The sequence below is a fragment of the Gopherus flavomarginatus genome, chromosome 1 (genome assembly GCF_025201925.1).
Source record: "Gopherus flavomarginatus isolate rGopFla2 chromosome 1, rGopFla2.mat.asm, whole genome shotgun sequence".
In the NCBI taxonomy this organism is placed as follows: domain Eukaryota; kingdom Metazoa; phylum Chordata; order Testudines; family Testudinidae; genus Gopherus; species Gopherus flavomarginatus.
Window position 1 is genome coordinate 97762900 of NC_066617.1, and position 25519 is coordinate 97788418.

Consider the following 25519-nt stretch of genomic DNA (forward strand, 5'->3'; position numbering starts at 1 on the left):
TTTTGCTTGGAGAGCAGCATCCTCCTGGCTGTAGATTCTGCCTCCTATTTCTTCTAAAAATTAATTGTTAAATTATTTTTTGGGTCTTGGCAGTGGGTGAGTGCATTTTTATATTTGAAAACAAAAATGTTATAAGGCTGCCAATGGGTCCATTCCTGTGGTCAGCACTTATCGTTCTGCTACCCACTGACCCTAGTCTCCCTTTCCCTGGGCTGTCTGGGAGTGCTGTGTAGGAAGCATGCTGAGCTTGTAGTGGAGCTTGCCACAGAAGTTAGGTCCAGCTGGTCAGAGAACTAGACAGCGTCTTCAGTTTAACTGCTCCATTTGTTGTCGGTTCAGCTGTGTGCCCAAATCATGACCCAGCTTCATAAGAACGGCCGTACTGAGTCAGACAAAAGGTTCATTTAGCCCAGTATTCTGTCTACTGACAGTGACCGATGCCAGGTGACCCAGAGGGAGTGAACCTAACAAGCAATGATCAAGTGATTTCTCTCCTGCCATCCATCTCCATCCTCTGACGAACAGAGTCTAGGAACACCATTCCTTACCCATCATGGCTAATAGCCATTAATGGACTTAACCTCCATGAATTTATCCAGTTCTCTTTTAAATGCTGTTATAATCCTAGTCTTCACAACTTCCTCAGGTAAGGAGTACCACAAGTTGACTGTGGAAATCCCAACATTACTTTTGTGTGCATTACTCTGCAAACAATTGACCCAGTGATCAGCATTATAAACAGAAACCCGTTGTCTTGAGTCTCTCACCCTGAAGGCTGACACTGACTTGGTCTGGCATTGCTGTGTGTGGAAAGAAAGGGGTTTAGGTCTTTGAAGTTCCTGCTTCCTGCCATTCTGTTGAGGACTGGCAGCAGCTGCATCCTTACTCTTCTTACTTTCGGGGATGGGATGAAGAGCAGCAGGCAGTCCCTTAGATAAACTGATCCTGTGTTTGAGGCTCTAAATACTGGAAAATCTTGATAGGAATATATCCCCTTCTATGTGCAGTTCATTCACATCTCAGTAACAACAAAAGATGGATTTTAAAAAGCCAAATACCCAGTGCTTTGCAGGCCTGTCCTAGGCTATATCTAATCACTTGATATCACTGCATTCTTGTCTGTCTTTGCTGCAGACAGAGGACTATCTGAAACGGAAGATCCGGTCCCGGCCAGAGAGATCAGAGCTGGTCAGAATGCACATTCTGGAAGGTATGGCACATGTTGAAGGAACAAACTCCAAATGTGACGTGATCTACAACAAGCACTGATTCCCTCCAGAGAGTTACTAGCTTGAGACAGTTACTGTCTTCCCCCACCCAAACTCTTATTCAGCTGGGAGTGGGCAGATAATCATGCCAGTTGCGTAGTTCTGGAGTGGGTGAATGCATTGGAGGAGGGAGGCATATGAGATCAGGGATGTGAGAATTGGCAACCATCTTCCAGAATGGGGAACCTCTATTGTAGCCAGCTTCTCAAGCGTGCTTTTTGTGTCAGTCCAGAGGCTGAGCTGCAGGTAACCTGTCTAGGACTCCCCAGTAATGAGTCCAGAAAAGCATCTAATCAGGTCTGCTATGTTTAAAGCTGCCTTAGTTCTATGGCTGTTTAGGAAGGACTCATCTGCTTCTCACATGGCTTATTTAGTCTACAGAGAGGGATGCCATGTGAACCCCAACTGTTCACAACCATTAGTTGGGGCTGAAGGATGGAGAAATGGGTTGAGTGCTGACTGTTCTGCTGACCAGAGAAAAATTTATTTAAAATGCTCAAAGGATTGGGGGCAATGGAAGGTTCAGCTAGCGAGTGGGGGGCCAATTTCAGGGTCAGGGAGGGAATAGCGTACTCCATATATGAAGGGTACAAGGCAAATAAGAAAAGATGAATGTGAATTGAATGACACCAATTTGAGTGGAGGGAGCATCTCCCATCCAGTGTCAGAGAGCAAGGCTCTTTTCTTCCTGAATGGAAGCATAGTAATGCCAGCATGCTCACACTGGGCATCCCAGGATTGATCACATCTTATTTACTTCTTTTCTGTCCAGAGACCTCAGCTGAGCCCTCCCTGCAGGCCAAGCAGCTGAAGCTGAAGAGAGCCAGACTGGCAGACGACCTCAACGAGAAGATAGCCCAGAGGCCGGGTCCCATGGAGCTGGTGGAGAAGAACATCCTTCCTGTGGAGTCCAGCCTGAAAGAAGCCATCATTGGTGAGTGTGGTAGGGGATGTGTATTTCTGGGGAGGCTCTCGGGTCCTTTTGCCCTATGGGAAAAATACCAGGAGATTTCATTCCCATGCCAAAACTTCAGCCTCTCCAGTCGCGGGATTCTGGAATGCAAAGCTCCCTTCCCAGCCTGGATAGCAGTGGAGAGACTCTAGATTATAAGGAATGCTGGGCTCCCAGAATAAAATGAGATTGATCCCCAAACCCCAGGACTGAAGAATTGTTGTGCTATTGTGTTTCCTAACTTGTGCATTCCCTCTGTCTGTATAACAAATGTCTTTAACCCTTCATCAGAGAGAACCCAATGACTGAGTCAGATCAGGGAGGGGAGACAGGGCACATGAGTGAGCAGGTGTGTGAAAACAAAAGCTTTCTGTTGGTTTAAAATCTTCAGAGGATTCAATTCCTTTGAAAATAAATAGGAACAGATGTAAATCATTCCTGTGCCATGGCAGGGGAGAAAAGAAATGCTGAGGAATATCACCCCACTTCTTATGGGGCAGGCTTTATGAAACATAGCCATACCCTGCTGAAGCCTGGGCAGTCGCTGAAGGAATTGCTACCTCCTTCAGAGGCCAGTGGAGGCATGCTCGTGAGCAAGGATGCATATGTTTCACTGAGAGGTGCAGGGCTGTGGTAGGAGCAAGCCTGGCTTCACTGTCAAGGAAGAGAGGAAGAATTATCTTGCGGTTAAGAAACTGAGCTGGGGCTTGAGAGATCTGGGCTCGGTTCCTGGTTCTTTGGACACATCACTTATTTTCTCTCTGCCTCATCTGGTCATCTTTAAAATGGGAGTGATCTTACTTCCCTGCTTCACGGGGTGTCTTGGGGATAAATTGATGTTTGTGGGACAGACAGATACTATTGTTGGAGAGGGCTGTATATGTACAGATAGAGGTCCAAGGAACAGTTAGGGCCACCTCTTGTGATTGACCCTTTTGTGTCTAGAAAAAGAGAGTAGAGAACATCTGGGATCCCAACTAACAGAAACTGTCAACACCTCCTTTGAGAAGGAAGATCCTTCTTCCTTTCCCAGGGGTGGTAGGTCGGGGGCAGGGGTGTGGATGGTGGTTGCAGGGGGGAAACGGGGTTGAATGGGGGCAGGGATCCCAGGGGGCAGTCAGGATGGAGGGAGAGGGTTGGATGGGGTGGCAGGGGGCAGTCAGGGGCAGGGGTTCTGGGGGCAGTCAGGGGACAGGGAGAAGGGGTGGTTGGATGGGGCAGGGGTCCCAGAGGGGCCGTCAGGGAACAGGGGGGTTGGATGGGCAGGAGTCCCGGGGGTGGGGGCAGATAGGTTGGGGCCGGGCTACGACTCCCTCCCTAACCGGCCCTCCATACAATTTACGAAACCCGATGCAGCCCTCAGGTCAAAAAGTTTGCCCGTCCCATCCTATCCTATAGCATGCAGCTGGCCAACACTAAAGAAATCATTACTTGAGACTAGACAATGCAAACTAACACCTAACCTTCCTAATTGAGAAGCCACCAAACCAAGTCCTCAGTACCCCTTGTCAGGTGCCATTGCCCGGATCCTTCTCAGTCAGCCTTTAGGCCTCAGGGTATAGTAGAAGCAGCAACAGTTGTTCTAGTGGATGACCCAGTCCATAGGTAAGGGAAGTGTTTCCATACTCCTGCGAGACTACTCTGTAGCACTTGATACTGTTGACCAATAGTATTGATTCTGCAGAGAGAATGGAAGCACCCTGGAAAGGCTCAGGTCTGTGCTTTATTCTCTTATCTCTTGGGTTTGGGATTTAAGCTAACGTAGACAGCCCAGCTCACTCCCCGCTGGCCAGTGGTGACTGTTATACATTCAGTGTTTGAAATTACCTTTTGTTTTCAGTTGGGCAGGTGAACTACCCAAAGGTTGCAGACAATTCCTCTTTTGACGAGGATAGCAGTGATGCCCTGTCCCCAGAGCAGCCAGCCAGCCATGAATCCCAGGGGTCTGTACCGTCACCAATGGATGCCCGGATTGGTGAGCCGCTTCCCAGCACCACTGTGTCATCAACAGCTCAGGTAACAATGCTGAGTATTAACTCTTGCTGCTCTCTGGGACCTCAGAACCCTTATTAGATTGGGGCAGTGCAAATGCCTGGATCCCTGAATGAGGGATGAGGCATAGAGACATCTACAAGGTGTCACTGCCAAGAAACTGATTTGTTCCTCAGTAATACATCAGTGAGATATCACTGAAGTCACATGAGATGTCTAGGTTCTAAGTGGTACACAGCTACCTCGATATAACGCCACCCGATATAACACAAATTTGGATATAACACAGTAAAGCAGTGCTCCGGGGGCGTGGGGCTGCGCACTCTGGTGGATCAAAGCAAGTTCAGTATAACGCGGTTTCACCTATAACAGGGTAAGATTTTTTTTGTCTCCCAAGGACAGCGTTATATCAAGGTAGATGTGTACCGGCAAAACCATGTGTCTGGTGCCTCTGTGGGTAGCTGCAGTGGGAATGGGCCTCCAGTGATTCCCTAGAAGCGATAGGAGAGGGCACCTAGTTGTGTCCTGTTGGGGATTGGTAGTGGGAATGGTTGTTTGGTAATGCCATGTGTATTAAGTGTATGTGACTGTTCCTGGGAGACAAAAGGAGGAGGGGCATAGAGTTAGAAGTGGGCTTTGATTCCTTCCTTGTTCTAGGATGCTTTGATCCCACTGAAGCGTACTTCTCCCAAGCTGGACAAGAGGATCTCAGGGAGTGAATTAAGAAACCAGGTGGCCATTTAATGGTTGGTAACCTGTGCATAGCAACTTTAGTGGAATGCTCCTACAGCCCCCTGCTTTCTGAAATGAGGGCAACATTGTAAGAGTGGAGAGAAAACATTTAGCTGTGTGTCTGTGTCTGAGTGGTGCTCTTTCTTCCCTTGCAGGTTGTGTCCCAGTTACAAATCAATGCAGACTCCAATGAAACACCTTTCCTACCTGAACAGCCACTCCCTCCTCTTCCACCGCCACCTCTGCTGCCTCCTAGCTTCGCCAACAGAACCACTGTTCCTGCTGCCAAGCCCCCACCAACGCTCATTAAGGTATGGGGGAGTGGGAGATGTCACTCTATTTTTATAGACGTTAATGTGGCTGCTCTGGGGATGGTAGAGAGGGGGAGTACTAGATTAAGAGATGCTGAGGTGCTGGAAGAACATCTGGCATCATTCACTGTCTCCCCCTGGTTTTTACTTAAAGGACCTTCCCGGGCTTGAGATGGATCAATGTCTAGATCTTCTTCAGTTAGAGGAGCTCGTTGAGACAGGGATTAGGTCAGAAAGATGTCGCCCCCCCTTCCAAACATATTATAGTGCAGTTGCCAAGGGTCCTATATATAAAAATTTTCCTCTGAAGCACCTAACATTGACCATGGTCAGGGAGAAGGAGTCTGGGCTAATTGTTCAATGGTCTGTTGCCTGTGGTAATCCTTCTTGTGTTCTTGTCTCTGTACCCTTGTTCTGGTGCTGTGTAAGGTCCTGGAGCTAGCTGAACTGCTGAGTGTGTACTACTATCTCTGCTTTAAGAGTGTGGAAAGGCCCTGAAGTCAAATCTGGAGAGAGTTTTGAAGTAAAAAGCCTGGTTTGCCTGCAGGTTTCAGTTAGATGTTAACGCTATCCCAGTGCATCTGCTGCATCTATTTTTATTTTCTTCCTCCCCTCCCTCTCTCATTGAATAGCAAAGCCAGCCCAAGTCTGCCAGCGAGAAGTCTCAGCGCAGTAAAAAAGCCAAGGAATTGAAGCCGAAAGTCAAGAAGCTTAAATACCACCAGTACATCCCCCCGGACCAAAAGCAGGACAAAGGGGCTCCCCCTATGGACTCATCCTATGCCAAAATACTGCAGCAGCAACAGCTCTTCTTGCAGCTCCAGATCCTCAACCAGCAGCAGCAGCAGCACTACAACTATCAGACCATCCTGCCAGCCCCACCAAAGTACGGGTCCCACAACACTACTCATCCATATGGAAGCCCCTGCCCTCCCATCCCTAATCATGGTCTCCATGAGCTGCCCTAGTTACCAGACCATCCTATCTGCCCTGCTAAAGGATGGGACTTACTGCACTGCCCACGATCCTCTCCTGCCTCTCCCCACCGCTCGTGAGGGACTTGCTCCCTTAGTAAGTTCATCAGATTCCAAGCACATTGAGCTCTGAAGGTGTGAGGCATAGGAGTTGTAAATCCTGTCAAGTTACTGTCACCCTCAAGAAGTGGTCTGTGTTGGGTGAATCTGTCAGGCAAGAGCAGCTGAAGTTAGTTGGTTTTTCAGTGGCCAGAGTGGAGTATCTTGGTACAGGCAGAAGGTATTTATTGGCATGCTTTAACACTGGGGGTGCTGATGCCCTAGATGCTTCCACAGGCACACAGTGCTGCAAATGTCCTTGTTGGGCTTCTCAGCACAGCTGGTGAGCTATGAGGATCCCTTCCACCTTGATTCTGATATCTACACTTTTTCTTCCTGCAGGCCTCCAGGAGAGCAGCAGAGTGGCACCAGTGCCCCTGCCATGCGTAGTGTCTCTACTACCGTCAGCAGCGCATCTTCTGTGTCCTCCAGTTCTAGTGGGCTGATGCGACAAAACAGTAATGCCACAGTGGGCAAACTGGGATCTCTCCCCACCAACCTAGATGAAATGAAGGTAAATGTTCATGCCGCCATCAGCACTAAAACTAATTGGTCCTTTATTGGCATTGCCAGCTGAGAAGGCAAGGACTGAATGAGATGGCCGCTCCGGAGCTGGGCTGAGACACACTGGGAGGGCAGTATGTAGTGGCAGCTGGCATTGCTGCTGTACCTGGGGTGTGGGAACAAAGGACCCCGAGTCTGCTGGGCTGTCAGTTCAGTCCCTTGTCTCATGACTCACATATGTGTTAAAGGCAGGTCCGGTTGCGGTGGGTTTTCTTTTAGTTGTAACACAGTTTTCTCCTTCCTAGGTGGCAGAGCTGAAGCAAGAATTGAAGATGAGGGCGCTGCCTGTCTCAGGCACCAAGACAGACCTGATTGAGCGACTCAGAGCTTACCAGGAGCAGAATGGCAGCCAAACAGCCAGCATTCCCAAGCCCAGTGCAACAGCCATCCTCCCAAAAGCTGCTGAGGTGGTGGTAGCCTTCCCAGCTGCTAGGCTGAGCACTGGGCCGGCCCTGGTCACTGCTGGCATTGCACCAGCAGAGGTAGTTGTGGCCACTGTCACCAGCAATGGCATGATGAAGTTTGGGAGCACAGGCTCAACACCACCTGTTTCTCCCACCCCCTCAGAGCGTTCACAGATGAGTACTGGGGATGAGAACTCTGCCACTGGAGATGCCTTTGGAGAGACAGTGACTTCGCCTCTGACCCAGCTCACCCTGCAGGCATCTCCAGTGCAGTTCCTGATGAAGGAAGAGAGCTCTAAGGCTACCTCCTGCAGCCTAAATCCAGCACCCAGGTTGGAGCGGTGCAGCATCAGCAGCAGCAAGGATATGGAGGTCCAGGATAAAGATCAGATGTTGCAGGAGAAGGACAGGCAGATTGAGGAACTCACCCGAATGCTGAAACAGAAGCAGCAGCTGGTGGAGATGCTGAGGCTGCAACTAGAACAGGAGAAACGGTCTCAGCAGCCACTACTAGCCATGGAAACCGGAGTGGGAGGAGTAGTCCCTGCCTCTAGTCCAGTGGCTTTTGGCACCCAGATTAAGAGTGAAAACGGTTTCCCAAGTTGCCAGTCTGCAGGACCGCCTGATGGCCAAACGGATCAGTTCAACCCTGTGTCCACCGCTAGCCAAATGGACACTTCAGATCCAAGCTCAGTGCCAAAGAAAGCAGTGATGGTGAAGCAGGAGGTGCCAACAGCAGAAACAGAGCCACCATGCCAGTCCCACACCCCGCAGCTCATCCTTGGTCAACAAGGGGGTCCCCTGAGTGACCTTATCAAGGGGGCCCCTCCCCCTACCCTCATCACAGATTCCACAGGGACCCACATTGTCCTTACAGTGACCAATCAGAATGCTGAGAGGCGGGGCCTCTCACCACAGGGGAATAGCTGCACACCACTGCAGGTAGGCTTGCACTGTCCCTCCCATACTAGGCAGTCTAGTCCTGCTCTGTAAGTCCCTGGTCATTATTATGGGGGGCTCATTTTACCACAGAGTGACATCAGAATTTGGAAATTAATTTTACAAATTAAAATGGCTGGATGATATTATGACTGGCTGTAAAATTTGTAGCTATGGAAACCAAGATGAGCATAATCCAGTCCTCTGCTTCAGGGCAAAAACAGATCAGTGCCAGGGGATGGGAGGGAATTCCAGGCACACAAACCTCATGTACAGTGTTGCATAATTAACTAGGTACATTAGAGGTTTCTTAGCCTTCCCCAAATCATCAGGTTCTGGTTACAGTTACAGGTAGGACACTGGGCTAGGCAGACCAATGATCTGATGCGGCACACTGATTCCTGGTCCAAAAAAATGTGAAGGAACAAGTCTTTACTATAGAGACAAGGTGGGTGAGGTAATATCTTTTATTGGACCAACTTCTCTTGGTTAGAAAGAGGAGCTTTCAAGCTTACACAGAGGTCCTATTCAGGTCCCCAGGAGAAGAATTCTGTGTAAGCTCAAAAGCTTGTGTCTCTCACCAACAGAAGTTGGTCCAATAAAAGATATTACCTCACCCACCTTGTTTTTCTAATACCCTGGGACCAATGCAGCTACAACACTGCATACAGGTTTTTACTACGCTATAGTAAAAGGCAGTGGGAATTCCACCACTCATCACTGTGGAGAGAAAAGAGATTGTAGCTCGAGTTTTCCAGTAGATGACCTTGTCTAATTGAGGTTTGAATGCTGAAATCAGAGCCCTGGGAACAGGAGTGTGTGTCTTGTTAAATGATCTTTTGTTTTGTTCTTCCCTGTGCCACTCTGTAGTGGGGCTGACAGAAAGCAAAGCCTTTCAATGACGAGGATAGAGACGAGCCCAGCCCAAATAATTTTTCCCTTTGATTTTGGTGGGAGATAATTCAGCATTTAACAAAAGTATCTTGAACACCGACTCCAGAAGTCTAGTCAGGGACAGAAACCCTCAAGCTTCAGAGTATAAGCCAACCTCTAACTATTTGGGGTTAGGAAGAAATAGGAGTAGTTCTTCCCATAACTGATTACTGCAGCATTTCTTGCACTTCCTCAGAAGCTGTTAGTAATGGTCACTCTCAGAGACAGGGTCCTGATTCGGCCTGGCAATTCCTGTGTACCTAATAGTAGGCAGTGTTCCAATTTTGTTGGTGGGAGAAACTAACAAGTGAATTTTCTAAAGATGTAAGGGTTGGGAAATATATTTAACTTCATCTTAGCTTCAGGAAAACTAAACCCTGTTTCTCTCTTCAGCCTCTACAACCCCCTCAAATAGTACAGTGAATAGCTTTGTTCTCATTCATCTTTTTCTTCTCAGAGAGTGCAGTCGTCACCCACTAAAATATCCAACCAACCACAGTGTCAGCTACCTGCAAGCAACTCGCAGCAGCAGCCTCCCAGGCTACTGAACCAGCCCATCAGGAAGGTAGCTGACCACATGCTTGCATTCCTTCCTTGTTTTCCCTTTGCCTGGTGGTTGGCTGAGTTTCAGAGGGGAAAGGGAGCACATGGACGAATCAGTTCTGAGACCATCACTACAGAGGGAGACCCCACACTGCACTGCACTTTCCTTCCTCATCACAGGTTGCAATTGCATAGTGCATTGGTTCTTGGCCTGGGAGCTGCCAGCAGCATGGGGGGGAATGAATGGAGATTGCACAATGCTCCCATTTCATATCTCCAGCCTTCTGCTGAAGCAGCTTTGCTCAGCCACTTATAACCAGGCCTCCTTGGAGTGTCAGACATGCCATACACCTTTGAGCCAATTTCCCATGGTGACTCCCACAGAAGAGCTGTAGGCACTGGGGCAAAGGATCCTGGGATGCTTCTGAGGACGTTGAACATGGGATTTATGGCATGAAGAATAGATGAGAATCCCTAACAATGTATTAGCTCTGGCCCTTAGGATATGTCTACACAGCAAAGAAAAACCTGGGCTGGCCTGTGCCAGCCAACTCAGGCTTGCGGGGCTCGAGTTGCAGGCCAGCTAGGGTGACCAGAGAGCCTGATTTTATAGAGACAGCCGCGATATTTGGGCCTTTTCTTATATAACCCCCCCCCCCAATTTTTCACACTTGCTGTCTGGTCACCCTAGGGCCAGCTGCAGATTTTTCTTTGCTATGTAGATGTACCCTTAATCACAAGGCAGTTGAACAACCTAGTACTGTGTGAAAGTGTCCTTACAAAGTGATTGTAAACAAATAAAGGGCAGGAGTGTGTCCTCCTTGTTCATGTTGTAGTTCCTTACCCTTTGAGGAGTCCCACTGAAATCAAAAGGTAATTACTGCACTGGGGTTGGCAGGGCTTCTCTGCACCCTAGGGTGGGGTATGAACTCTGAGAAATCTCCTTCCAGAGTAGTAGGTGTCATGTTAAAACTTGGGTCCTGATTATCTGTGTTGAGATGTCCTCCTCGCCCCCCACCCAAACTTCCTTTGGTTACGGATTGCGTCTGGCTGTCAAAGATGTAATGCTGTAAAGAAACAAGGTCTGAGGAGGTTATAACCCTTCTCAGTGACCTCTCAGGAGTTCCTGATCTGCATCTTCTCCCTTCTATATCAGGGGATAATTCAGTGTGTTCCCTAGTGCATCAGTTAGGTTAGAGCAAGTCTGTGAAGGGATTTAAGGATTAGGAGGGTAACTTTTGAACTGGATCCTGAAATGAATGGGGAGGCAGTGGCCTTGTCTGAGTGATGTGATCAAACTTCTTTGTTCTGTTGCTCTTACCCATGTGCTGTGGGACCATCTTTGAAGAGGGTCAATGCGTGGATTTGATAGGGCCTTTAATACAGAGGTGAATGTTTTTTAACCAAAGGCACCTTTCTCCATTGAAGAGCTAAATTCCTTAGGCCAGCCTGAATCTGTGATTGATCTTCGCTCACATGCCATGCAGGGGTTTGTAACTCTCTTAATCCTTCTGTCTCCCTGCAGGCTCAGAAGCCAGGTCTGCAGGTGGTCACTGGGCAGCTGCCCCACACAATTTTGTCTTTCTCAGCGCCTCCAAACCTGCAGCCCTTTTTCCTCAACGGCTTCCACAAAGGATCTCTGAAAACTGGTGCTCCTAGTAAAGCCAACCAACCCAGTGTGCTGAAAAAGGTAGCTTCCCTGCATATCCCATGGAGTCCAGGTCACCGTGCCAGGTTTCAGGCCCTTTCACTTTGATAGACCAGATTTGTAAGGGACTTTGGAGGCTGGATATACAGGGATCACTTCTCTGCACTAGCATTGCTGCCCACAGTGTTACCGTGAAGGAAAGTGAAAAATACCTTCCCAGATGAAACTCCCAGAGAGGTTTAGAGAGGCAGCATGTATAACTATCTGAGCCAGAGTTCCTCCAGGGTACTTGGACCATTATTCCTACTTTAACATAAACTGTGGAATGGCTCTTTAATGATCATAGTAAAGTCTAAGGCCTTAACACAGTATTTTTAGCACATCTCTGGAGCACTGGTTCAGTGCTGAGTCACCACCACCACTTCCTATAATACCTTGGGTTTCCTTTGGAGAGCTCTCTTCTGAGGTCTGTCCTCACCCCCTCTGCTAAGTTTGTGAGATCTGACACTATCTGAGCCTGCGGACTTCTCCACAGCCCGTGTTTTGTGAATAGTTTTGTGTTTCCAAAGCAGACTCATTATGGAGAGGAAAGGGTAAAATAACGGTTCTAGGCAGTCGCACACAGATTACAGTGATATTGTGGGGATAGTCCTCCTGTGTCTCTGTGAAGTGCTAGGGGAATCCACCCACCCAAACAGATGAGCTCCTCCTCACCCTGGTGCAGCCCTGTGGTGGTGTGTGGCATGGGCGTGCTCCAGCAGAGGCTTTTCATTTGTGATCTGGACGGGGGATGTCCTACACACACAGTACAAGAAGGAGCAGAGATACTGAGAGAAGAGCAGAAACAGTGTGGTTTCTGCCAGCGTTAGCGGAGACAGAAGGAATAATCTCTCCAGGATATGTGGGAGCAGCCATGATGTGGGAGATGAAATGGGCTTTCTACCTACTCACTCCATTCTCCTTCATTCTAAACAGTCGTCCTCACAGCCAGGTTCTCCTGCTGCCACTTCACCATCCCAGATGGACCTTGAGCAGCAGCAAAAGCAGCACCCATCCCTTTTTGGGACCCCTTCACCTCCTCTCTCTGGCTCCTCGGTGCCGATGAAAGAACCACCAGGCTATGAAGAGGCCATGAAGCAACAGCCAAAGCCCCATGAGGTAAGAGCAGCCACTTCCTTGTGCTTCCACGAGGAACGTCTTGGGGAGCGTGTGGGTTGGCTGCCCTTTGCAAATTCAAGACCCATGTTGCTCCCTGAATTCAGGGGCAGGTGCCTAGGAAATGCAGAGACTGCAACACAAGGGGCCTTTTCTAACTGACCTTGAGCTGCACACAAGGAGTCAAGGTGAATTACCTTCGTGGAGCTTCAGTGGAAATGGAGTCACCTTCCATTTCACTCTTTGGTCCATACGCCCGTTGAGACTGAGATAAGATTACCTCCTTCTTAGAGTTTGTCTACACTGCGGATGGAGGTGTATTTCTGAGCTTGGGTAGAGGTACACATGCTAGTGTGGCTGCAAGGGATTTGGTTAACTGCTGAGGACAATCCCATCCAAGATCCTGCCGCCCATGCAATTGTGGCCCCACCGATACTTTTAGCACACTAACTGGATCACAGCTAGTAAGAGCATGTCTGCCCAAACTGGGAATTACCCCTCCCAGCTGCAGTGTAGACATACCCATAATACAGGGACATGGTGGGGCTGTAGGACCCCACACTGCTATAAACACCCTTCTTCCAGTAACACCTTGGGGTGACAGAGGTCATTGGTTCCATCCTGCTATAGGCACCATCCTACCAGATCAGTGCGAGAAGGAGAAGGACTAGACCAGCAGATTGGTGGTTACTGTGTGTCTTGTAAGTGTGGGTCTAATTCATCACTCTCTCTTCCCAGGAGAACGGCTGTTCGAGCCAACAGATGGATGACCTGTTTGACATCCTCATAGAGAGTGGAGGTGAGAAGAAAATCAGTGAGGTTGCTGGCTGGTCACCTCTGGGTTTGTCTATGGTTTGTCAAGTATCAGAGGGTAGCCGTGTTAGTCTGGATCTGTAAAAGCAGCAAAGAATCCTGTGGCACCTTATAGACTAACAGACGTTTTGGAGCATGAGCTTTCGTGGGTGAATACCCACTTCCTCAGATGCATGACATGCATCTGAGGAAGTGGGTATTCACCCACGAAAGCTCATGCTCCAAAACGTCTGTTAGTCTATAAGGTGCCACAGGATTCTTTGCTGCTTCTATGGTTTGTGTAGCACTGAGCTCATGTGCTAGTGTGACTCCCACCCTTTGGCTCCCCAACAGGGAGCAGCGTTAGTGAGCTCGGTCTTGCCACTAGTGTACGTATCCCCTGGCCCTTGCTTCTTATTCTTTTGATGCTGCCCTTAACATAAGCAGGGTATGGTGTGGCACTATGAAACAGACTTGTCAGGCACTGGTATAACGTATCATAACACTCCTGTAGCTGCTGTGTTGCATCAGACCTGTGGTTGCTCTGGGTTGGCCTCCCTCACATGGCCCTGGCCCATGATGGTTCCCGATAAGGCAGGTTTAAAACTCCCCTAAGCCAGCCTACTGTGTAGCTGGGAGAGGTTTCTTGACCTCTGTTGGTGATCAGCGTATGGCTCATGGTGTCAGGATTGATGATGGTCTAGCTCAGGGATCTGAGGGGTCTGACCTCCACTAACTGGAGCCTTTCATCACCCTGGGATTATGTGTTCTTTCTTTACAGAGATTTCAGCTGATTTCAAGGAGCAGCCATCTCCAGCTGGGAAGGAGACATCAGTGTCTCCAGCATGCGCCTCACCGCACAACAGCCACCATACCTCTGAGCTTCCCCTGCACGTGTCCCTTGGCCACACCAGCTGCATTAATCCTGTCATAGCAGGCCGGCTGGAGGACTTCCTGGAGAGCAGCACTGGCCTCCCACTTCTGCCAGCAGGCCACGATGGGCCTGAGCCCTTGTCCCTGATAGATGACCTCCATAGCGAGATGCTGAGCAGCTCAGCCATTCTGGACCACCCGCCTTCACCCATGGACACCTCAGAATTGCACTTTGCCCATGAGCCTACTGGGGGACTAGTCCTGGACCTAGCTGAGGGTAACTTGGACAGCATGGATTGGCTGGAGCTTTCGGGAGGCCCTGTCATGAGCCTTGCTCCCCTAAGCACTGCAGTCCCCAGCCTCTTCTCCACAGACTTCCTTGATGGACATGATCTGCAGCTGCAGTGGGATTCTTGCTTGTAGCTCTCTGAATGGAGACTGAAGGGAATGGGGGGGGAGGGCACAGGCATGGGGCAAGAGGAGGCCAATGAACCAAAAATGAGCCCCTTGTGTGTAAACTCTTCCCCCAGTCGTAGACCTCCTGTAGTGAAACTTGTACCATTGGCAAGGGCTGGCATAGCTGTTGGTCGGTCATTGTACTCATGGGGGCTACAATCAGCAGGTCAGACCAGAGCAGTAACCATAGCTGTCAGGGGACAGGGGCTGCAGGCGTTTGAATCTGGCTGGTTCCCTGCCTAGACCCCTGCTCTAAAGCTGAAATAACACCACTGCAGGGCAGGGGGGCCTCCCCTGCTCCTTTGGTTCAACTGGGAACAGCTCACCTGGGAGCCAGGAGAGGGAAGGGGCATGGGGCAATGTAAAAGCAGTTGGGAACCAAAGGGGTTCATGCTGTTCTGGGGGGGCTGAAGGGTGAACGGTCATTGAGGGGGACTCCTTGTGTTAGGCAGCAGCTCAGCTATTCCTCCCAGCAGCTGTTTAAGGAAGGGGGGGCACTGAGTTAGCCATGGCCCCGCTCCTCCTGCAGACCAGAGCTGTCACGCCGGTCTCAGTTATAGGAGAGGCTTCAGGCCAAAGGGATGCTCACGCAATAAGCCACCTTCCACCAGCGGCAGTAGAAGGGATGGGATAGGTTAGGATCTGTCGTGTGGCTGGAGGGGGAGAGGTACATGAGGAATGACCAGGCAGCGCACCCTTCACTCTGGGGAGCTCCATAGCCACGGATGCTAGTGCCCAAAGAAATACCCTCCCTCAGGCAGGTCAGGTGGTTGCTTGTTAGGGGCCCTGTATTAACCCTTCACACAACCCAGGATGAGAAACCAGAACAGGGAGAAGGGGATCATGCCTGGAAACCCAGCCCTCCCATCCTGCTCTGGGCCAAGGCCATGAGCGAAGTGGAGTAATTATTGCTACTGGAGTGCGCAGGGCACTGCAGTGCAAAACTCAGGCTGTGCTGAGAGCCAGTCAAAGGGGCTTATGGACTTCCTGCCACTCAGCTGGATGGAGACTACATGGCCTCCATTTCCCAGCTCGGAGGTGCTGTTAGTCTCTGTAGAGCAGGTACCTGCCTAGAATCCCGTAGAGTCGGGCTTCAGCTTTGTGTGACTTTTGCAAGCTGCTGATCCTGGATGGGGTTTTGGGTGGGAGGAGGGGTAGGTGTGTTCCCTGCAGCAGGTATAATCGTCATGGCTGCAGCACAGGAAAGGGTAAGCCTGCTCCTGGGTTCATATTGCACAAAAGGAGACTCCCAAACTGCATTACGGTGCTAAAATTTTGCTCTTTCTAGTGTGGCCCCAGGCTCTCGCAGAGCTGGGGTGGGCCAAGAATCCCAGCACACAGGCTGCATCAGGCCCTTTGCTCATTCTGCCCCCCTGGGGTTCCTACTCACCCTGCAGCCCAAGCTCTCTCTTGGCAGGTCATTAGCACCAGCCTGCTCAAGCCCTGCTACACCTGTGGCTCACTAGGCACAGCTGGGCTGTCTGGGCCTAATGGCTGCCGAGGGCCAGAAGAGGCTGGGTGCTGGAGAAGAGCTGTTGAGTGGCTGGAGCCAGGGGTGAGGCAGCTATTGATGTCTCCTCAGTGTGTGAAGCAGCCTTCTGTGCTGTGGCCTATTAGAGAAAAGCAACATAGGGTGACACTATTTTCAGGTGAGAGATTTGTTTCCTGGCTTCAGCTGAACAACTTTTCACTTCTCGCCTGTGCCATGAGCCCCTGCAGGGACAGGGAGCCTTTCCTGCTGCCCAGGGGAAGGGGTGGAGAAAGAGCTGACGCAGAGCTTCACAGAAATGAAGGGGAGTGGGCAAGCCTCATGCTCATGTTGCTCTGCAGCAGTGGCAGATGTTTCCTTGCCTGGCAGGGCTCTGGCACAGGCCCCTCTCTGGGAGGCGGGAGAGAGGTGGAAGCTATTCTCAGGTAGCTCTAAAGCAGATGCGATGGCAGGACGTTCTCTGCTGGGCTGTGCCATGTTCTCCCCAGTCCCAGAGGAGTAAAAGGGGGGGGGGAATTGAATCAATTTTCTTACTAGAAATTTAACCAGTCTCCCTCCCACCCCGTTTTTGACCTACTCCAGTGAGCTCCCTATGCTTCAGCAGGGTGGGGATTTTAGCCTAGTTTATGTGACCTAGAAATGGCCGCCTCAACCCCAAGTGGCTTTGGTAATTATGGCTGAGTTTGGAGGTGGCTGCTTTAAAGCCTTTACACTTCTTACTTGTCCTAGTCCCCTTCTAAGCTTGTTCTGTCTCTGGTCAGTGATGGTTATTTACCACCTTGTGTGAAAAGTGAACCAGCCATGCTGTTTGGATCCTCCCCTCTTCTGCCCTGGACAGGTGCTGGTCCTGTTTGAAGTGGGGAGGGACTGCTGTGCATGGCTGTGGGCAGAAGGCAGCATAGCCAACAGGACTCCTGTGGAGAAGCTGGCTGGTGGTGCTGCCTAAGGCTGGAGGTACTGGCTTTGAAACAAAATTTAATAGGAAAAAGTGAATTCCTCTCCCCCAACTTGTGTGATAGTAGGACAGACATGGGCTGGGGTAAGAGGTGCCCTTGAGATTTCAATTCCCTTTGCATATGCTGCCCCATTAGCTGAATATAATGTCAGTGTATCACCCTGTCTGGAGTCTGTCCCTGTCGTACCTGGGAAGAGCCATGCCTCAGGGTGGGTGGCTGGGTGGGGATCATGCTGCTTTCTTGGAACCTGCCATTCATTAGTAGCTAATGAAGAAGCTCTGTACGTGTATATACCTCTCTAGCTGTTCTTGGAGGGAAAGGGGGGCAGAGATGCATCCACCTTCCTACCCTATGTCAAGGCATAAGTGGCAGCTGGGTATGGTGTACCTGAATCACAGTGGGGGAGTGTCGGAGCCACTTCTGCTTGTTCTGGGAGCAGCGCTGGTATTTTAATTCTGTGGGGAGGTGATGGATTCAGGCCATGGCTTAGCTGTTCTCATCTTATTGCACGTGCCCTTCGAAGGAGATTGCTTTTTTCTATTCTGTGTTTAGCTGTTGTGCACACAAGTCAGAGCTGAAGCTGTGCCCGTCTCCCATGGTGCAAAGCTGTGCATCCTTCCCTACTCCAGTGGTGTGCTGGAGAAGCCATGTGTACTCAGCTATAACTTTCCTTGTTCCCTTCCTCCCCCTCCAGGCAGGACTGGACTGCTGAATCAGAGGCTGGAACCAGGCTTCTCTCTTATGGCCTAGCCCTAGCTTTCTGCAGTAGCTGGACTGCCTATTTCTCCTGCTCTGATAAAAAATAATCAGTTTTTTCGTAGGGGGCTCACACCACCATGGCTGCTGCATATGTTCTGCCCAGAACTCTACATATCACGTCACCTTCGGGAGTCTGAGCGAGGTGTCTGTGTACCTGCACCCACCCAAATCACTTACTCAGTGCTTCTGGGGTTAAAGAAATTGTGCCTGAGGCAGAACAAACCCATGTCCTGTAACCCTTGGGACCTGGGCTAGAGGGGCTTCCATCCTGACCTAAACTGCTCCAGTATTGTGTGAAAACCAGGCTGTCAATATGGCTTTGGAGGCTGCTTTTACGTGTACCACAGTGATCCCCAGCCCCACTGGAGCAGAGGATGGGCTACTTTTTTTTGGTTTTTGTACAAATAAGAACCTAAATACAAAAGAGTTAAGATCAAGCAGAAAACAAATTATCAAAGTGCAATGAAATAGTGCAGGAAAGTGGCATCAAACTAGTTCCCCAAGTGGGGTGGGGGAAAGGGTGGGTAAACCAGGTCACAGCCCCCTGCCCCCCCACCCCCAACTAGGGGACTGTAAAATCCACAGAGGGCTATTGCTGCATAGGTAAAGGCCTAAGCCCCTCAGTAAAGTGAGGCTTCTACGGTGCGGTAGCTGGTACTGAAACAATACTAGAGCTAGGTTCCCATTCCTGGTGGTGCTTCTCGGTGGGGAGGTGACCTGGTAGAACTCCTAGGTCCTTGCTGAGAAGCAGGATCATCCACTTCTCTGTACTCTTGGAGATTTTCCTGAGAGACCCTGTTGCGTCTCACAGGGAAAAACAAAAGCCCGATGTTCTGCCTCTACCTTGAATGTAACCCTGAATCTTTCTGCTGTAACCACTACTAGTTGATAATGTATTTGAGTAGCATGCACTCTCCCCTCCACTATGCAGCACCAACAAGGGGTGATCAGCACAGTCTGAGGCAATGGGCTCCAGCATGAACACTCAACTGGAAAAGGACAAGAGTGAAGAGTTAACGGGAGAGAGAATGAAATCCTTACATTGAATTATTTTTTCAGTTATAAATACTTGGAAAGAAACATTTTATTAAAAAAATAAAGAAAAAACATGATCAAAAGGTCTGTCTTGTAGGCAGTGATACTAGGACATCCTGGCCCTCGCAGACTGAGAGCCTTTCACCTTTTGTCTTTGACATGGAGGCACAGGAAATGAGGAGGAAGAATCCTAACTCTCCTGGTGCGTTCTTTGCACCTACAGCACTGTCCCCTTCCCAGCATGCTCTGTCTTGCTTTCAAATGCTGTAGCATTTTGTTCTTGGTAAGTGGGTAAACATGATGAGTGGCGCTGCTGGGATATTTCCATACACAGAGGGGGGGACTAGCCACATGCCCACAAACAGCAAGTTTCTCTCTGCCCAGACGGGACAGATTTTAACCCACCTCCATTTCTCCAAGACTGAACCAAGGGGAAGACATTTTACCAATGTAGAGGGAAGGGTGCTGCCCTCTGGATGGGAGTTGGAGATCCAGTTATTTAGTATGTGCCCTTATGGGGGCTCTGCACTCTTGACCAGCGATTGTAACAGGGTTGGTAGGTGAGTGCTCTTGAAGTGCAGGGTCTTGTACTCCCAGATGACCCATCACCACTCCACTGAACTGCTGCAGCTCAAGCTAGAGCAACTGCATTGACAGCTGCTTCCTAGCCTGTTAATTTTGGGTTTTTCCTCTTAGTTGCTGCACAACTTTGGGGGGTGGGGAGCACTCTGAGATTCTTGCCCCTTCAGCCTTTGTGGTCTATGGCACTTACCCAGATTATGCTTAAAACCCCAAGGTTCCAGCCCTAACAGAGCTGCCACAGGTCTTTTCCTTATAGTGATAGCACCTATAGGTGTCTGTGGTGCCTCAGAAAATCTCATGTCCCATCCAAGTGTAAAGTCTGCACAGGGGCTTAATGGTGGGTCTCACAAGGATAGAGAGGCACGACTGAAGCTCCTCCTCAAGGAACACTCCCCTTAACATCAGCCTCAACCTCTCAGGCCATACCAGTGCCCTCCAGACTCAGGTTCATGCTGAAGGCCTCTAAAAGAAGAACGCCACTTTCTTCTGCCAGAGACTCTGGCATAGTCTACCACCACCTTCTCAAGAAGTACCTTGCTTGGTACTATTTGACACCCCTAGCAGATGCATCTAAGACCAAGATGACCACCTCAAGGGCACTGAAAGCCACAGAGACCACTTGGACAGCCCCCAACCAACTGCAAGGACTTACCAACATACAACTCCCAGGCCACGTCGGCCTCCACATTCATTGTGCCAGATGCAAGGCTGCATTGCAGATGGTCAGGCCTTGCTAAGGATTAGGTATGCCTCAAGCACATGACTCTGGCTCCCTGAGTACTAGCATCTTAGGTGGAAAGAGCCTCTGAAGGTTGGTGTGGCAATCCCAGTCTTCCACCCTCAAAAAAATCTTCACAGTGGATGCCTTTTTTGCGTGAGGTGCCACAGCACAGGGAAAATGGTCCTCACACAAGCCCTCACTCCAAATCAACATCCTGGAACTAAGGAAAGGCCACTACCCATGTCAGCACTCACTTTTTGACCGAAAGGGTCCCTCTGGCAGAGTAATGCTGGACAACAGCACAGCTATGTATTTATTATGTAAACTGTGCAGCATGACTGTGGTACTGGTACATCTCCCCTCACAGAGATACTACAGTGGTTTACCAGCAGTTGCAAACTCCCTGCTGTTTCATCCTCAAGACTTACTTGTGATTGCCTGTCAGCTCAGACATCAGAATGCAAGAACTCGGGGCTCATGGCAGATCCACTACATGCTAGCGTGACAAGGTCATGCTGCCCCCCCCCCCCAAATCCTTGATTCCTCCCTAAAGACTTGTTGGAATGTCACACCAACCCAGATAGATAGGATAAAATACCAGCAAATGGCTAAGCCCCCACCCTGAGGGAGGAAGCTTGTCTCCAAACATTAGCTGTAAGTAGGGCCCTTGCCATCTACCCTGCCAGCATTAAGGCTCTTTGTATCCTTGGCAAAAAGGATAAGAGGTCAGCTGATTTCCCCTAAGCCTGTCCAAGAGGGTTTGATTGATTTGCTGTGAAATATCCCCCTCAGCAAGTGAAGGTTCAGTCCACTGCTATAGCCATTGCCATCTCAGAAAGCTGCAGGGCTGCAACCTGCTCCTTGGTTCACACATTTGTCAAACATTACACCATCAGACCTGCATCCAGAGCTGACATGACATTAGTGACAGCTCTTCAATTCACCACCCACCTCCGTGTTGACCTACTCCTTGGGAAGCTCCTACACTGGAGCACCCCTCCGGTCATAGAGAGGCTACCTAGCTGTACAGTAATGAGAGTTCTTCTTCGAGTGATTGCTCATATCCATTCCAGGTAGGTGTATGCGCCGCGCGTGCACGTTTGCCGGAAACTTTTTACCCTAGCAACTCCAGTGGGCCGGCAGGTCGCCCCCTAGAGTGGCACCACTATGGCACTAGATATATACCCCTGCCGGCCCACCCACTCCTCAGTTCCTTCTTACCGCCGTGTCGGTTGCTGGAACTGTGGAGTGCGGCCTGCTGTCCTCCACCTACCTAGCTCTCCTGTATTTTGTTCGTAGTCATAGTTGTAAATAGTTCATAGATATACTATCAAACTATTAGTTAGTTGTGTATTATATATATAGTTTAACTTGTTCGCGGGTGGGCCGTTGCCCTTCCCGGCGCCCAACACCGGGCTCATGCCTGGCTCGCCGGGCTTCAAGCAGTGCTCAGCATGCAAGAAGCCGATGCCTACTAGCGATCCCCACGACACGTGCCTCAAGTGCCTGGGGGAATCGCACATAAGTGAGAAGTGCCGTATATGGAAGGCCTTTAAGCCTCGCACAAAGAAGGAGAGGGATCAAAGGCTCCGCGCTCTCCTCATGGAAGCGGCACTGACTCCGGCACTGGTGGCGCAGCCGGCCACTTCTACTCCGGCACCGGACCGCGCCGGCACCAGCAAGACTCCCCGGCACCGACCATCCCCAGCACCGGGAGCAGATCTACGACCCTCGGCGTCTGCAACACCATCGAGACAGGCCCGAGTGGAGCGCCCAGCACCTACCTTGGCCGCGGCACTGCCTGCAGGGCTGCTGTCGACTCCGGGTCTGGAAGGTCCGTCGAGTCCAGCCCCTCCTAGCTCCCCCTTGAGATCAGGGGTCGAGCTGTTAGTACCATCTACGCCGGAGACCTTTGCCTCGGCACGGGACTTGATAGTGCTAACGGAGCCATTGCAGCCTCAGACGGCACCCACGGGACGGGTAAACTCCAGAGGCAAACCGATGCTAAGAGCACTGTCTCCAGAGTCCCGGCACCGATCGCCCCGGAGACATGAACGCTCGCGCTCGGGGCACCGCTCGCAGTCCCGACACCGTTCTCCCAGGCGGTACCGGTCGCACTCGCGGCACCGATCAGTATCTGCACGGTCCCGGTCTGGCTCCTCTCACCGCCGGCACCGAGACTCTAGGAGCCGTTCACCTCGACGTTCGGCTCCTCGGTCGACCTCCCGGCACCGAGCCGGTGGTAGGTCCCGATCCCGGTCGACCTTCCGGCACTGCGTCGGTGGCAGGTCCCGGTCTCCACTGCCATCCCGGCACCGCGCTGATCGAAGGTCGCGGTCCCGCGCCCGGCACCGACCTCGATGCAGATCTCGCTCCGGATCCCGGCACCGGCTACCACGCCATTCCCGGCACCAATCCTCAGCACCGAGGAGAGCGTCGGAGTCGGCGTACAGAGACGCCTATCAAACAGGCTCAGCGCCTCCGTGGCCTTCCAGGGAACCATCTGTGTCCTCCCAGGCGGACAGCGCCTATGCCTTGGGCCAGGACAGACACTCGGCCCTGTTCCAGGACCCTCCACCACAGGAACGAGGGCCTCAACAGTGGGGGTTTTGGACCCCATGGGCGTATCGCCAGGCCCAGGGTCCACAACACATTACCCCTCGCCCTGCGGCAGAACGCAGGCCACCAGAGGCGACGGTGTCTAGACCCCCTCCCTCCCCGGAAGCAGACGGCAGGTCCAGCCACCAGGACCCAGAGCTCCCTCCAGTGACGGAGGTGCAGCCCCAGATAGAACCCCCTGTGGACACTCTGTTGCCGGGGGTTTCCTCGTCGTCTTCACCAGATGAGGCAGTGGCGGGTACCTCATCCTCCAGCCCTCCCCCGCTAGATCTTAGGGCACACCAGGACCTCCTCCGACGTGTGGCACAGAACCTGGACTTGCAAGCAGAGGAGGTCTCTGAAATCGAGGACCCGGTGGTGAGCATCCTCTCCGCCGATGCACCCACCAGAGTGGCCCTGCCCTTTATCAAAACAATCCAGGCCAACACAGCTAATATCTGGCAATCACCGGCCTCCATCCCTCCGACCGCTCGAGGGGTGGAAAGGAAGTACATGGCCCCCTCGAAGGGCTATGAATACCTGTACGTTCACCCGACACCCTGCTCACTTGTGGTCCAGTCGGTGAACGACAGGGAGCGCCACGGTCAAGAGGCCCCAGCGCCCAAGTCGAAGGAGGTGAGACAAATGGACCTCCTGGGCCGCAAGGTCTATTTGGCGGGGGCGCTACAGCTCAGGGTCTCGAATCAGCAGGCCCTCCTTAGCCGCTACTCCTTCAACTCATGGGTAGCGGCGGGGAAATTCACAGAGCTCTTACCACAGGACGCCCGCCAGGAGTTTACCACCATCCTGGATGAGGGCAAGAAAGTAGCGAGGACATCGCTACAAGCCTCTTTAGATGCTGCAGACTCGGCCACTCGGACCCTGGCCTCGGGGCTCACGATGCGCCGAATTTCCTGGCTGCAGGTCTCTGGCCTTCCACCGGAGCTCCAACATACTATCCAGGACCTCCCCTTCGAAGGCCAGGGCCTGTTTTCCGATAAAACAGACCCCAGACTAAAGGACCTTAAAGACAATAGGGTCATAATACGGTCTTTGGGGATGCATACGCCTGCGACACAGCGCAGGCCATTCCGGCAGCACAACCAACAGCAGCAGCGTCGGCCGTATCCTCAGTTCCGCCCGCGGCAGGACCTCACTAGGCGCCGCGGCAGGAACAACCGACGCAGACAGTCAGGTAGCCAAACGGGGCAGAACCAAGGCTCCGCCAAGGCCCCTCCTGGACCTAAGCCTTCATTTTGAAGGTGCGCCCAAGGGCGCAGTACCAGTTTCCCCTCCGGATCCTTCCCCGCAGTTTTCCAACCGTCTTTCTTTTTTCCTCCTGGCGTGGACCCAAATAACATCGGACCGTTGGGTCTTGCCTACGGTGCAGGCCGGTTATCGCCTGCAGTTTTCTTCGCCCCTCCCCTCCCACCCACCATCCTCGTCCCTCTTCAGGGACCCCTCTCACGAGCAATTCCTCCGTCAGCAGGTGCACACGCTCCTTGTCAAGGGAGCCATAGAGGAGGTTCCAGAGAGCGAGAAGGGCAAGGGGTTTTATTCCCGCTACTTTCTAATCCCCAAGTCCAAGGGCGGCCTCAGGCCCATCCTCGACCTGCGGGAACTCAACAAGTATATGGTGAAGTTGAAGTTCCGTATGGTATCCCTTGGAACCATCATCCCATCCCTGGATCCCGGAGACTGGTACGCCGCCCTCGACATGCAGGACGCTTACTTCCATATCTCCATATCCCCCCAGCACAGGCGTTTCCTCCGCTTTGTGGTCGACCGCCGACATTATCAATTTGCGGTCCTCTCGTTTGGCCTCTCTACAGCCCCGAGGGTGTTCACGAAATGCATGGCAGTCGTCGTCGCACACCTTCGGCGTTGCTGCATTCACGTGTTTCCCTATCTCGATGACTGGCTGATCCGGGGCACATCGGAGCTGCAGGTCCGCGACCACGTCCGCAGGATCAGAAGCCTCTTTGCTGCCTTGGGCCTCGTGATCAACGTGGACAAGTCCACTCTGCTCCCCACACAGCGGACAGAGTTCATCGGGGCCGTTCTGGACTCTACCCTGGCCAGGGCCTTGCTACCCTTGCCCAGGTTCCAGTCGCTGTTGACCATCATTCTGCGCTTGCAGGCGGCCCCGCTGACCTCTCTACAAACATGTCTGGCCCTCCTGGGCCATATGGCAGCCTGTACATTCGTGATGGCGTATGCCCGACTCCGCATGAGGCCTCTTCAATCTTGGCTCATCGCGCAGTACCGGCCGGCCAGACATTCGTTGGACACAGTCGTCACCGTTCCTCAGAGGGTACTGGACTCCCTTCAGTGGTGGCTGGACCAGTCCGTAGTCTGTGCGGGGCTCCCGTTTCATCCGCCCCAGCCCTCGGCATCCCTGACTACAGATGCCTCAGATCTGGGCTGGGGGGCGCACTGCGACGCCCAAAGAACTCAGGGCTTGTGGACCCCTCAGAAAATGGACCTCCACATCAACATACGAGAGTTGAGAGCGGTCCGTCTTGCTTGTCAAGCGTTTGTCCATCTCCTTCAAGGTCGTTATGTCGCGGTGTTCACCGACAACACGACGACCATGTTTTACATCAACAAGCAGGGTGGCACCAGGTCCTCTCCCCTATGTCTCGAGGCGCTGCGTCTCTGGGAGTTTTGCATAGCCCATGCCGTTCTCCTCTCCGCCTCCTATCTCCCGGGAGTGCGGAACACTCTAGCGGATCGACTGAGCA

General features: G+C 51.6%; 1 protein-coding gene across 7 annotated transcripts in view; it reads left to right on the plus strand.

The window, feature by feature from the left end:
* MRTFA (myocardin related transcription factor A) overlaps positions 1 to 18957 on the plus strand; it is a 165816-nt gene extending 146859 nt beyond the window's left edge. For 6 of the 7 annotated variants that reach the window (XM_050916919.1, XM_050916930.1, XM_050916963.1 and 3 more), the window contains 12 exons: positions 1135 to 1210; positions 2041 to 2202; positions 4061 to 4236; positions 5100 to 5255; positions 5888 to 6141; positions 6671 to 6842; positions 7138 to 8238; positions 9626 to 9733; positions 11237 to 11401; positions 12335 to 12517; positions 13253 to 13313; positions 14088 to 18957. In XM_050916919.1, coding sequence (XP_050772876.1) covers positions 1135 to 1210; positions 2041 to 2202; positions 4061 to 4236; positions 5100 to 5255; positions 5888 to 6141; positions 6671 to 6842; positions 7138 to 8238; positions 9626 to 9733; positions 11237 to 11401; positions 12335 to 12517; positions 13253 to 13313; positions 14088 to 14602 — 3129 coding nt within the window. In that variant the 3' untranslated portion in view covers positions 14603 to 18957. The remainder of the gene's footprint in view (positions 1 to 1134; positions 1211 to 2040; positions 2203 to 4060; positions 4237 to 5099; positions 5256 to 5887; positions 6142 to 6670; positions 6843 to 7137; positions 8239 to 9625; positions 9734 to 11236; positions 11402 to 12334; positions 12518 to 13252; positions 13314 to 14087) is intronic. The other variant, XM_050916941.1, reaches the window with a different exon arrangement.
* Positions 18958 to 25519: the final 6562 nt, after the last annotated feature.